The 12,384-nt window shown below is 29.6% G+C and overlaps 1 protein-coding gene across 5 annotated transcripts; it reads left to right on the top strand.

The window, feature by feature from the left end:
• The first annotated feature begins 1,343 nt into the window (after positions 1 to 1,343).
• Positions 1,344 to 12,253, top strand: LOC100803921 (uncharacterized). Of its 5 annotated transcripts, XM_041005389.1 has the most exons (7): positions 1,363 to 1,559; positions 2,132 to 2,174; positions 3,998 to 4,117; positions 8,568 to 9,032; positions 9,444 to 9,599; positions 10,429 to 10,850; positions 11,403 to 12,253. In XM_041005389.1, exons 5-7 carry the CDS (start codon positions 9,584 to 9,586, stop codon positions 12,000 to 12,002), a joined length of 1,038 nt encoding a protein of 345 aa, XP_040861323.1. In that variant the 5' UTR covers positions 1,363 to 1,559; positions 2,132 to 2,174; positions 3,998 to 4,117; positions 8,568 to 9,032; positions 9,444 to 9,583; the 3' UTR covers positions 12,003 to 12,253. The 5 variants fall into 5 exon arrangements, 3 of the variants coding, with proteins under 3 accessions (XP_040861323.1, XP_040861324.1, XP_003533714.1); XR_001382599.3 differs by having other exon boundaries at positions 1,344 to 2,174; XM_041005390.1 differs by having other exon boundaries at positions 10,429 to 12,253.
• Positions 12,254 to 12,384: the final 131 nt, after the last annotated feature.

Genomic DNA, 12,384 nt, shown 5'->3' with positions numbered 1-12,384 from the left:
ATTAAAAAAAAAAAAAAAAGAAGTGAGAGCTCAGTTAGCGAAAGACTTGGAAAACAAAAAGAAAAAAACAAAGTGACACCGTTTGGTACGTCTTGTCGGAATTAAATATGGTCGTCAGCCCATACATAAGCCACGGAAATTTTTCAATCAAGTTAGTGTAGGGAAGACTTTTTTAAGCTTTTCTTTTTTATCCAAAACAAATTCTGTTAAAAGAGTTTTTGTGAGAAAGTACTTCCTTTGTTTTAAAATATTAAAAATAAATAAATACATTCACCTACAAAAAATGCATTCACCCAGAAAAACAAGGACGGGTTGTAAAATAAATGCATGTTGTTAACCGTAGACTCATTAGCAACTAACAATGAGGGGGATCTCATTTTTTTAGGATACGCTAGAATAAGTTTATCCAAAAATATTTTTATTAGAAATAAAATAAAAGTTTCAATATATTAAAATTATTTTATGTATTTTTATTAATTTGTAGAAACTATTGTATAATTTATCTAAAAGATGAGAAAAAAATTATAAATTAATTAATGTATAAGTTAATTTTAACTTATAAAAAAATTCATTTTACTTTATTTTATTTTAAAAATACTTCCGGAGAAACTTATAATTCAAACAAGTCTTTTCTGACTTCCATTTCATACCCAAGCTACCTTGCAAGTTCTCAAAGAGAAACATTAATTTGTTTAACCTCATGAATTTTATACTAAATGTGTATATTAAAAAATTAAATAATTCAATTGAATATTCAGTTGAGTCTAATATATAATTAAAAGAGTAAGTTATTTACTTGCACCTAAATATTAGAGTGTCATATATACATGAGCACTTTTATGTTTTTGTCTTCATCAAGATAGTTTTTTTTATAAACAAAATGGTCACTGAATTTATACATAAAATTAATATTGTGATATTTAAATTTTTAAAAACATAAAATTTATTTCCATTCACTTTTATATATATATATATATATATATATATATATATATATATATATATATATATTCTATTATGATATTATTTCTAATTAAATATCACTTTTTCAATACACTCACATCAAATATTAGTGTGTTAATAACAAGGTCAGTAATCCTTTAAATGAATCTAAGAGATTGGTAAGTTTTTTCCAATAAAAATAAATGAAAATTTACATTGAAACAAAATCCAATTTTTTTAAAAAAAATTAGATAAAAAAAATACATTTTAAGCTAAAAAATAAAAATTATATGCATGTCATGTTTCAGTATTATTTAAAAGTACTAAATGATTGATAGGCATATGTGCACTTCAAACTCATTATTTTTTTCTTATTATATCACTTACCTTATCATATTTATATATTTCTTATGTTTCTGTCTCTTTTTTCTCTCAACGCGTGTCAAATAACCTTTTGGTATCCAGCTATGCAATTGCAGTTGAAACCGCTGTGTAAGCACAAGGAAAAAGAGAGGGAGCTCAGTTTCCTGAAGATTTCCGATTTTTCATTATAAATAAAAACAGCTTTTACTATACGTTAATTTCCTCCATCTCATTCGACTGCTCTTCTTTTGGTGGTAATTTTAAGTGTCAAGCGTTCTGCCTCAAAAACTTTCCTTGCCTGGCCTCTTTCCCATTTTAATTCTTCCTTCTTGATCATCTTCTCGCTTTGCTTGATTTTTATTATTATTCATTTGTTATTCTTCCTCTTTCTATTCTTTAGTTACCTAATTTCACAACCTTACTATAATCAATTTATATAATCCCTCTTGTTTACTTTGATTGAAAAAAATTTAAAGAGATCGTCGGCAACCCATTGAATGCATGCTCTAGCATATATTGTTGTCTTAAAATCACATAGGAAATTTATAAAAATTTCATATAATAAGATAAATAAATCTTTATCTATATTTTTGTTTGTCTTTCGTTGAGCTTGGAACTGATCTTTCGTTTTTGTTGAGCCTTATACATGGTTTCTTTCTTCTTTTTTATTGTTTCTTTACCTCGTTGACTTCCTTCGCTCCTCTTTTTACGTAATTTTACTGTATATTTTACGCAATTTTATTTCTGAGTGTGGTTAACTACACAAAATATTTTTCACTTGTCTGATAATTTTTTTGCTGATAATCGGTTGTGATCTTCTCTGAAGGCAAGTGGAGCAGAAAAAGATTGTGTAAAAACTTGGAATTCAGGTATGGAGTAACTAACAATGAAAATTTCAGGTGCACATATGATTAACAAATATTACTTTTTCATGAAATTAATTAACTATGGTATCTAACTGCATTCACGTAGTAAATTAATTAGCGAGTACTGAAAAATACATGAATCACAAATCTTATTAAATATTATAATATTTTAAACATTTTACCGAATTAATTTTATTTTTAATATTTTATCAATATTTTTATTCATCTTTGTTTTTTTATTATATCATAAATCTCATAATATTTTTATTTTTATTTTCTCTCATATGAGAATATTTTGGTTATTTATAAAAAAAATTATTTAATTTGAATTTGTAAAGAGTGGCCGACAGTGTCAGAGTGTCGTACTCTGCTGTGAAAAATGTTTCTACTCATTTTTAATTACTAATAGTTAAAATTAGAGTCCTCCTCGGTAGAGTTGCTATCATACAAATTTGATTCTTTTGGAGCAGTTATAAAAAATGTTTACTCGTAGATATTAGTTTACATTTTTTGTATATAACTACCAAAATTACTGGCAGGAATATCCAGGTCTAACCTACCGTGGTTGTTTGCTTTCTCAAATGTTTGCATGTGCAATTAATAAGACTAAAAAGGCTGGCTTTAATTGATCGTATATACCATTCGATATGATAATGAATAATGATATTCATGCACCTCATTTTTGGGATGAATGGAATGAATGAAGGAGAGAGATAAAACGAAAAACAAAAAACAAAAATAATAGATAGATATAGAAAAAAAAAATGGAATGAATGTGAGTTGTTAGAAATTAAAATGAGATGGATGCATATTATCCTTCTAGATAACTGCTTTTGTGTTTCACTTAGTCTCTCTCCATATACACTTAGATACTAGTAGTAGTTAAGATTAATATGTTCCTTATTAATTAGAGTCACTTGCATAAAGTATGATGGTGTTTGTAATGGGTATCTAAAAAATAGAGCATTTTTTCAAAATTTAATGATTATTTTTTTTATATTTGAGATTTATTTGAAAAATTCACTTCTTTTAACATTCTAAATAAAAAAAATCATTTTTAGTAAAATTTTAAGAATAATATTTTTTTTATATATTTCTCTCTCTTGATATTAATTAAGTATTTATCTATATAATTTAATTAGACTAATTTCATATAATTTGATAGCTGCATATTTTTTTATGTGAGCAAATTAGTGCACATCTATATATACAATCTATTACACCAAAAAAAAATAATTTTATTTTTAAAATATATTCGTTTTTATTTATTATTATGTCTTTTAAAGAAATTAAACTATGAATTCCAAAGTATAAATTTCTGATCGACTTATCCTTGTTTATAGTTTCTTTCTTTAAACCTAAAATAATTTGATATGCGAAGCTAAAACCTTTAAATTCTAAACAACATTTTTTTCATATATATATATATATATATATATATATTGTTTACCATAAGTTTGGTTATGAATTTTATTTTATTTTCTGTAGTTGAATTTTCTATTCTCTTACATTTATATGTATGTGTCTGATAAAAAAAATTCATATATATATTCGTACTTCGTTAATTATTTTTAAAATTTCAATTACTTTGATGATTATCTTTAATTAATTTATAAATGTGCATGATATATCCAAATAGAACAATATTTAGAGTTGATCAACTTGAACATATTGTTTATTTAAGATGAATTCAATATTGCAATAAAAATTAATTAGCAAAAAGGTGAATAAAAATGTGAAATGCGAAACGTACTGTTTCTAAGGCATTGTTCCTCCTATATAGCTAATTAGCTATTATGTAAAGGACTTCATCTTTTGTTTTACAGTCGAAATGGCTATGGCAGTTCGAAATACAACAAATCCTGAAGAACTGCAGATAGCAGTCATTCATGAAATTGCTTCACTTCAAGGCAGAAGTCCTTCATGTGATCTAGTTAACAACACAAGTACTTTCTCATCCTTTGTTGTTGCATTTGCACAATCATTTACACATATATGCAAAGCAGACAAATTAAGTCATATTTATAAATTTTCTCACTTGCATACTAGAGATATTTACTTACTTGAAATTAAAACTCGCTCGCGTTGATACATGGTTAACTAAATACATAAACACCAACCAATTATTGACTGTATTAGTAATTGGACATTGGACCATTGTTCTTGTAGGGATTGTTGATTTATATTTATGCTGAATTTTTTTAAAAAAAAATTACCAAATTTTTTTCAAAATTTATGTCTTTGAAAATATAAGAATAATTATATAATGTGCTTAATTACTTATGATTGGCCAAGTACATACATATTGCTAATCTTCATTATTATGATTAATAGTGAATGTTATAAAAACAAGAGTTGGCACATTCGTTGAGGTATTCTCTTGTACATCTTCTTTTATGGATGTACTCCTAAAATGTTAAGTATTACTTATTCAGTTTCATATTATAAAACATTTAAGGTCTAGATACAAATATTATAAAAAAAATATGTAACTTTCTAACATACCTTTCATTTTTCTAATTAATTACTTATATAGACTATAAAAAACAATTACTATTTCATTAATTTTGTAAAACAATAACTAATTGTATAATAACTTTTTCTTACTAAAGTGTCATATAAAGTGAAACAAAAGAAGTAAAAAATATGTACTCTAATCAAATTTGAACCGAAAGTATGAAATATAAATATATATATATATATATATATATATATATATATATATATATATATATATATATATATATATATAACTTAAAGAATTGTATGACAGAATAATTTTGTTTTGTATTTCATGTTTTGCTAAGGCATAAATATATACAAGAGAATTAGAGTAAAATCTTCTAAGATTGAGCTATTCAGATTGATTCTCCAAATAAAACTCATAAGATTACATCTAGACTAAAAATAATTTCACACAAATTCTGTTATCTCATCATGATAATATTACTCCCCTTTAAGTTGGAGCATGTAAATTACATATCCTCAACTTGCACAGTAGAGAGGTGAACTGAGTGGGACCAAGAGTTTAAGTAAAAATATCAATTAATTGTGCATGTGTAGGAACATAAGTAGGTGCAATATTGTTAGTGAAATACTCGTCACGAATGAAGTGGCAATCCACTTCGATGTGCTTGATGCGCTCATGAAAAATCGGGTTCTTGACAATATAAAGTGTTGTTTGACTGTCACAATAAAATCCCATAGGCTGATAATGAGAGATACCAAGACTAACCATTTCAATTCTCCTGTTACAACTACCACAGATTGATACTCAGCCTCAGTAGAGGAGCGAGACACTGTTTGTTTTTTCTTAGTTTTCCATGAAATTGGAGAAAATCCAAGTAGAACAAACCATTTGGTAAGGGACCTACGAGTTAAAGGACATCAAGTCCAATTAGAGTCACACCAACCAGATAGTTGCAAGTCACAATCCTTATGCAATTAGGCCCTGCATAAATTGAGACAGGACATGCACACAACATGAAAGCTCGAGTCTAGTAAAACAAAGGTAAATGAGACGATCTACTAATCGCCTATATTGATGAGGATAAAGAAAAGACAAGTATGTTGCAAGTGCCCAACAATGATTTTTTTCAATTGACACATTTGATAGCTTAGCTCCCAGAAGTCCAGCTTCGGCTATAATTTCCAAAGCCTATTTGTGTTGACAAAGAAAGATACTTGCGGAAGATCGCACCACTTCAATACCCAAGAAATATTTGAGGATCCCCAAGTCTTTCAATTCGGAGATACCCTCATGATTATCTCGTGAAATTGTGTAAATAGGCTTTAAATTCGGTGATACCCTCATGATTATCTCGCAAAATGATTAGGTCATCAACATACACTAACACTACAAGTTCCATTGAAGTGACTGTCCAAGTTCCATTAGTCTCAAGGGCATGTATCTCACTTTTCATTGCATCTCTCCACCGACTGTCTTTCACCGCATCACTATAAGTAACAAGCTCTTTTTCTCGTGAAATGGATGCAAGAAAAGCACGATGCGCAAGAGAAAAATGGTCATAGTTCACATAATCAGTTATGAGATAGGGTGCACCTGAGTCTACCTATGGAGAGGGTGAACAGTTGAATGGACTCAATCTTTTGGTGTTATTTGTCACATAATCTTGCAATCTTGTAGAAGGTTGTTTGGTTCTATGTCCTCTACCCAATAATGGCTTGGGTAGTGATATAGATGGAAGCATTGTATCTTGTGTGTCCATATTTTGGAGAGTAACACCTTGTTCATTGAACTCCACATTTGGCTCGCCCTTTTATCGTCCATTGTCATATCACTACTTTTTTTAATACCTCCTATGTGATCTGTTTCTTCTACACCATCAGTCACATCACCAACAATTTATTCACAACTCCAATTTTTAGGAGGAACATTTTTTTTGGTAGTAACATCAATAGAAAAAGGATATTTAGTCTCAATGAATTCAACATCTTGAGAGACAAAAATCTATTTTGTTTCTAAGTCAAACAACTTCCACCCTTTCTTGTCATATGGGTAGCCAATAAACACACACTTCTTACTCCTACTTGCAAATTTATCACCATTCCTTCTTTGATTATGGGCGTAACATAAGAGCCAAATATTCTCAAATGTTCATATGGAGGTTGTTGTCCATATAACATCTCATATGGAGTTTTCCCATTCAAAACATTGGAAGGAGTTCGGTTGATCAAATATGCTGCAGTTAAAATACATTTCCCCAAAACTTAATAGAAAGATTATCTTGAAATCGTAGTACTCGAGCCACATTTAAAATATGTCTATTTTTGTTCCACTCTCCCATTTTGTTGGAGTGTTCTGGTGCAAGATGTTTGAAAAATTATTCCACGATCAAGTAAATATCTTTTCATGTATGTGAATTCTATCTCATTATCACTTCTGAATTTTTTGACTTGTTTATGAAACTGCCTCTCAAGCAAAGCAAAAAAATTGTGAAACATTGTCGATACTTCTCGTTTATCAACTAATAGGTATACACATACAACACATGAATAATCATCAACTATTGTCAGGAAATAAAAAGCATCACAAGTAGAAGGAGTTCTATATCGTCCTCATAAATCACAATGAACTAATTCAAATACACTATTGACTTTATGTTCACTCAAAGGAAACTTCTCTCTAGTTTGTTTGGCTCTAAAATACTTCACATGTTTTATCCATCATTTGTGAAATAGATATCAAATTACAATTCAATTTAGGCACATAGAGAACATTGGTAAGTTTTAAGCCTCCATCTAGCACCACGCTTCCTTCTGTTGTCCATTAGGAAGTCCAACTAGACAACTTTGAATATCTCATAGTTCATGCATATGATTCAGATTTCTAGTCATGTGGTTGGAAGACCCTAAGTCAATTATCCATGTCTTGGTATCATGTTCACCAGTCATCTTATCATTATAATTTGTTTTCTAAGCATTTAGTAATTCTATCAACGTCCGTCACTGCTCTGTAGTAACCCAGTCAAACCTGAATTGTCTACTTTTGAGATCCTGGTGTCTACACATGTTCAGCATTATGCATAATATTTGTACACACTGTTTCTCCTTTTCCTCGTCCAGTTCTTGGGTCGTTGTTGAAATTCATACGGTGATGAAGTCTTCTTCACCATCTTATGTTCTTTTTACTTATGAGACTCATTCTTAGGAGCCTCCTTTTTATGATGAGTCATTGCCATTAAATTTCAAAAAAAAAACTTGTTGGCTCTGATATTATAAAGGATTTTATGACAAAATACTTTTGTTCTGTATTTTATATTTTGCTAAGGCATAAATATATATAAGAGAGTTATAGCAAAATCTTCTTAGATTGAGCTATATATATTAATTATCCAAATAAAACTCTTAAGATTACATCTAGACTAAAAACAAATTGATTTACATGATCACATGTTAATAATACAAGATAATATGATAATTACACATAGATTTTGTTATTTCATCATGATATCATTAAAACTACTCATTTGAAAATGACATTAAAATTAAAATATATACATATCTATTCATTCATATGAATAAATTTAAATTAAAATATTTTAAATTTAAATTAAAATTTTATGTGATTTTGATTTGTGGTGTAACTCTATATAAAATATCCAAAAAATTCATCGATCAAACCAAAAAAAAAATTCTAAAATTTTTAAATTATCACCTCTTAAAATATGTTAAACTTTTCTTCATAATCATAATCACCACTATATTCTCATGAGTCACCTCATCATTACCCCCACACTAACTGCTACGACCATCACTCCCACAAACGACACAACAACTATGTGAATTTACATATTAAGTAATTTAATTCTCAACTTTCATAAATTTAAAATTATTTTCTTTGAGTGTGTGTACTTTCCTTGGTTAATTAATTAGGGGATTACGCGAACAAATGTGCTCCCATATATTCCCTTGCAATTAGAGGGGAGTGGAAAGAAACTGAAGCCATGATAGACGCAGATAGAAGGTTGGCTACTTCTGCCATCTCACAGGGACGGGCAACACTGCTTCACGTAGCAGCAGAAGCAAATCAGTTGCACTTCGTAAAGGAGCTTGTGAAACTACTGAGCGATGAAGACTTGGAATTACAAGACCGCAAAGGCAACACTGCTTTCTGTTTAGCCGCAGCATCGGGAAATGTGAGAATTGTTAAAGTAATGGCCCGAAGAAATAGCAGGTTGCCAACTATCAGGCGTGGGGATGGACTCACCCCACTTCACATGGCTGCTTTGCAGGGAAAAAATAAAATGGCATGGCATCTCTACCATGATACCGTTCAAACATTCAATGATGCAGATTGGGATGCATTGTTCTTCTTTTGTCTCAAGACTGATATTTACGGTACGTAGTGTCCCTCATATATATATTTTGTATGAGTTGACTCATGTATAACTTTTATTTTTAGTAAATTTTCATAAACTTTTTAAGTGATGCATTATTAAGTATTGTGAAATTTACTTTAATTGATATGTTATTTATAAATATTTTATTATTATTTTTATATGTAATGAATTTTTATTTATGAAACTTTCACTAATAAATTTTCGAGTTTACTAAATTTATATATATATATATATATATATATATATATATATATATTATTAAATTGGGTCTTGCTTAGTTCAAGTTATGAGATGTGTAAAGAACAATAATCATAGTAGTACAGAGTAATGATGTCCATGGATTGGAAGCTAGCTACTCTTATGCTGCTATATCTGTATTTTCAATTCAGGCTATTTGGAATTTTTGCAGATTTAGCTTTGAAGGTGTTACGAGAGAAACCAAGGGTAGCTTTGGCAAGGAATGAGAACCAGGAGACGGGCTTGCATGTTTTGGCCCGAAAGCCGTCATCTTTTAGTTGTCGATGAGGTCTAGGACAAAGGTTTCTATATATGCTCACCAACTCAGGTTCTCCACAATAACTGTTATTCATCACTGGAAAGCATTATCGTAGAATTTCAAATTTTAGTTAACTTAACTCCAAAAACTAATTCAAAAGATAATTCTTCCTTAGGATAGAATTACGTTATAGGTTACTCAGGAGAAACTTTGGCCTAATTTAGATTAGGTTAGGTCAACTATGTCAAACTTAGGATTTCAACTAAAAAAAAGTTTTGGACTTTATAAAAGATAAAATAAATCAAGATTTTTATTTAGTTAAAAAGATTAAACATTCAGTTATATATTTAAAATGTCTTTTAAATTTAACAGACCAATCTATTTAAGATATAAAAGATCATTTATTACTGATATTATTATTATTAGATTTGTTAATATATTAAAATTATATTTATTTACTTTTTAAAAAAATATTAAGTATTTTAACCTACATAAAGAATCATACTGAAGGGTAAATTATTATCCTATATAAAAGTTTTATTGCCAAATATATTTTTAAATAAATTATCATAGAGGTATAATTAAACTTTAAAAATATATTTATATAATATAAAACAAATTTAATCATATTGGTTAAGAGTATTTAATTTGTTTCCTTAAGTGTCTCCACTCTCCTTATTCTCTCTCACATTCACTTTCTTTTTGTAAAAACTTTCACTCTCCTAGTAAAATATATTCGGGTAAGATCATAAATGAATACACTACATTCCAGATATTAACTCTCAAAAAGGAATGTAATACATTTGTTCATATTCTAGATATAGCTACTATGAGATTACTGATTTGATGGTCACTAGTTAATAATCATCTAACCAAATTGTGTAATTGTGTGAAATAGGTAAGAGTCCAACTTTGGCCCTCCAACTTGTCAAGTGTCTCTGGGAGACACTTCTTTCTCTAGATGGCACAGAGATGCAGACTATTATAAAAGTCATAAGTGAACCATCTCAGGTAATATTTATTGCCACAGAAGTTGGAAATTTTGAGGTTTTGGCAGAGCTGGTTAGATCTTGCCCAGAACTCATGTGGGAAGTTGATACCAAAAATCGAAGCATCATTCACATTGCTGCTTTGCACCGCCACATAGACATATATAATCTAATACATGAAACAAGCTCTATCAGGAATTTTGTAGTAACATTAGAGGATGAGGATAAAAACAATTTACTGCACTATGCTGCAAAATTATCACCACCGAGCAAACTTAACTTGTTGCCTGGACCTGTTCTTCAGATGAAGTTCGAGTTGATGTGGTATGAGGTATCTCTTCATAATTTCCATATCTCATATATGTTGCCCTAGCTTGCATGTATTCTACATTTTTGGTATTTTCCTTTTATTTCAAATCACAATTGATAATAATTGAGTAAATAGAAAAGTTAATCCCTAAAACAAGTGACCTGTGTTGATTTGATTCTCAGCAGGTTGCGGGCATACAAATTTCGTTCTCAAATTTGTCAATTTCAGAACGAATTAGTCATCCTAAGGTTAACAAATTTCGTTATAATATAAAGTTGATCAAGTTTGGAAACTAAATTTGTCCTGAACTTGATAAATTTCAGGGACTAAATTATCCTAAGGTTGACAAATTTTGTAGACTAAATTATATAGACAAAATTGTAAGAATGAAATTACTACTTTAGGGATGAAATTGTACATTTACTCCGTGATAATTCATAGTAAATAAATGGTTTCTGAGAGACTGTTGGCCTTATGTCTCTAGCATAATATAAACAGGAAAATCACACAAAAAAATAAAATATAAACAGGAAAATGGGAAATCACGTGCGTTTGGTGTTTGGTACTTTACAGGAGGTGAAGAAGATCATGCAACCTTGTTTCATAGAGATGAGAAATTCCAATGGTAAAACTCCTCGAGAATTATTCACTGAAGAGCATTTAGAGTTAGTGACAAAAGCAGAGTCTTGGATGAAAAGCATGATAAATTCCTGTATAACTATTTCAACGGTCACTGCTACACTAGTGTTGGCTACAGCATTCAGCATTAAGCGTGAGGATAACCATAAACCCACCATTACTCGTGACTTCATGTTATATATTGGAATTGCAATGATATCTTCATCCATCTCCAGTCTGATTTTCTTGTCTATCCTTATCACATCACCTTGTGTAGAGGAAGACTTTTTGAAGTCACTGCTGCGGAAGATATGGTGGGGACTGGTGACACTATATACCTCCATAGCATACTTGTCGACGACATTTACCATTGCCTTCTTCACAACGTACCAAGTACGGGTGCCAAAATCATTTTTTTGGGGGCCTTTAATAAGCCTATTAATAATGGAATATCTTCTGTTTCCATATGGGTCACTCGTCAACATAAACCCACGCTATTGGTTACCCAGTAAATACATTTTTTATACTGGGAAAGCTAAAGGCCGTGTAAATTAACCATGACTCTACTAGGTTAAATAAGTGCTACATACCTGCTTTACTACAAATAGAAATTCGCATTTGAAGTTTTGAAGAACTGTACTAGTTTGTCAAGTTTATTATGCCTATCAAATAGCTTGCAACGTGTAATGTAGTGTTGGCTGGAAAATACAACTTATATTAATTTTCAGCTAACCTGAGAGAAATAAACACCAACGAAATTTATGTCAATGGATGATAAATAATCAATTAGTCAATTTGATATCACATTACTCACCTCCACTAGCTTCCAATTAACCATCATCATATTGATAATTGTTAACTTGTTGGTAAGTATATCAAGTTATCACGTAGTAAAGTTTAAAATGAAAATTTAAGTGTTGAATTTAAGAGAATTTTA

This window comes from Glycine max, chromosome 9 (assembly GCF_000004515.6).
Source record: "Glycine max cultivar Williams 82 chromosome 9, Glycine_max_v4.0, whole genome shotgun sequence".
Taxonomy (NCBI): domain Eukaryota; kingdom Viridiplantae; phylum Streptophyta; class Magnoliopsida; order Fabales; family Fabaceae; genus Glycine; species Glycine max.
This window is presented reverse-complemented; position numbering and strand designations above follow the sequence as displayed.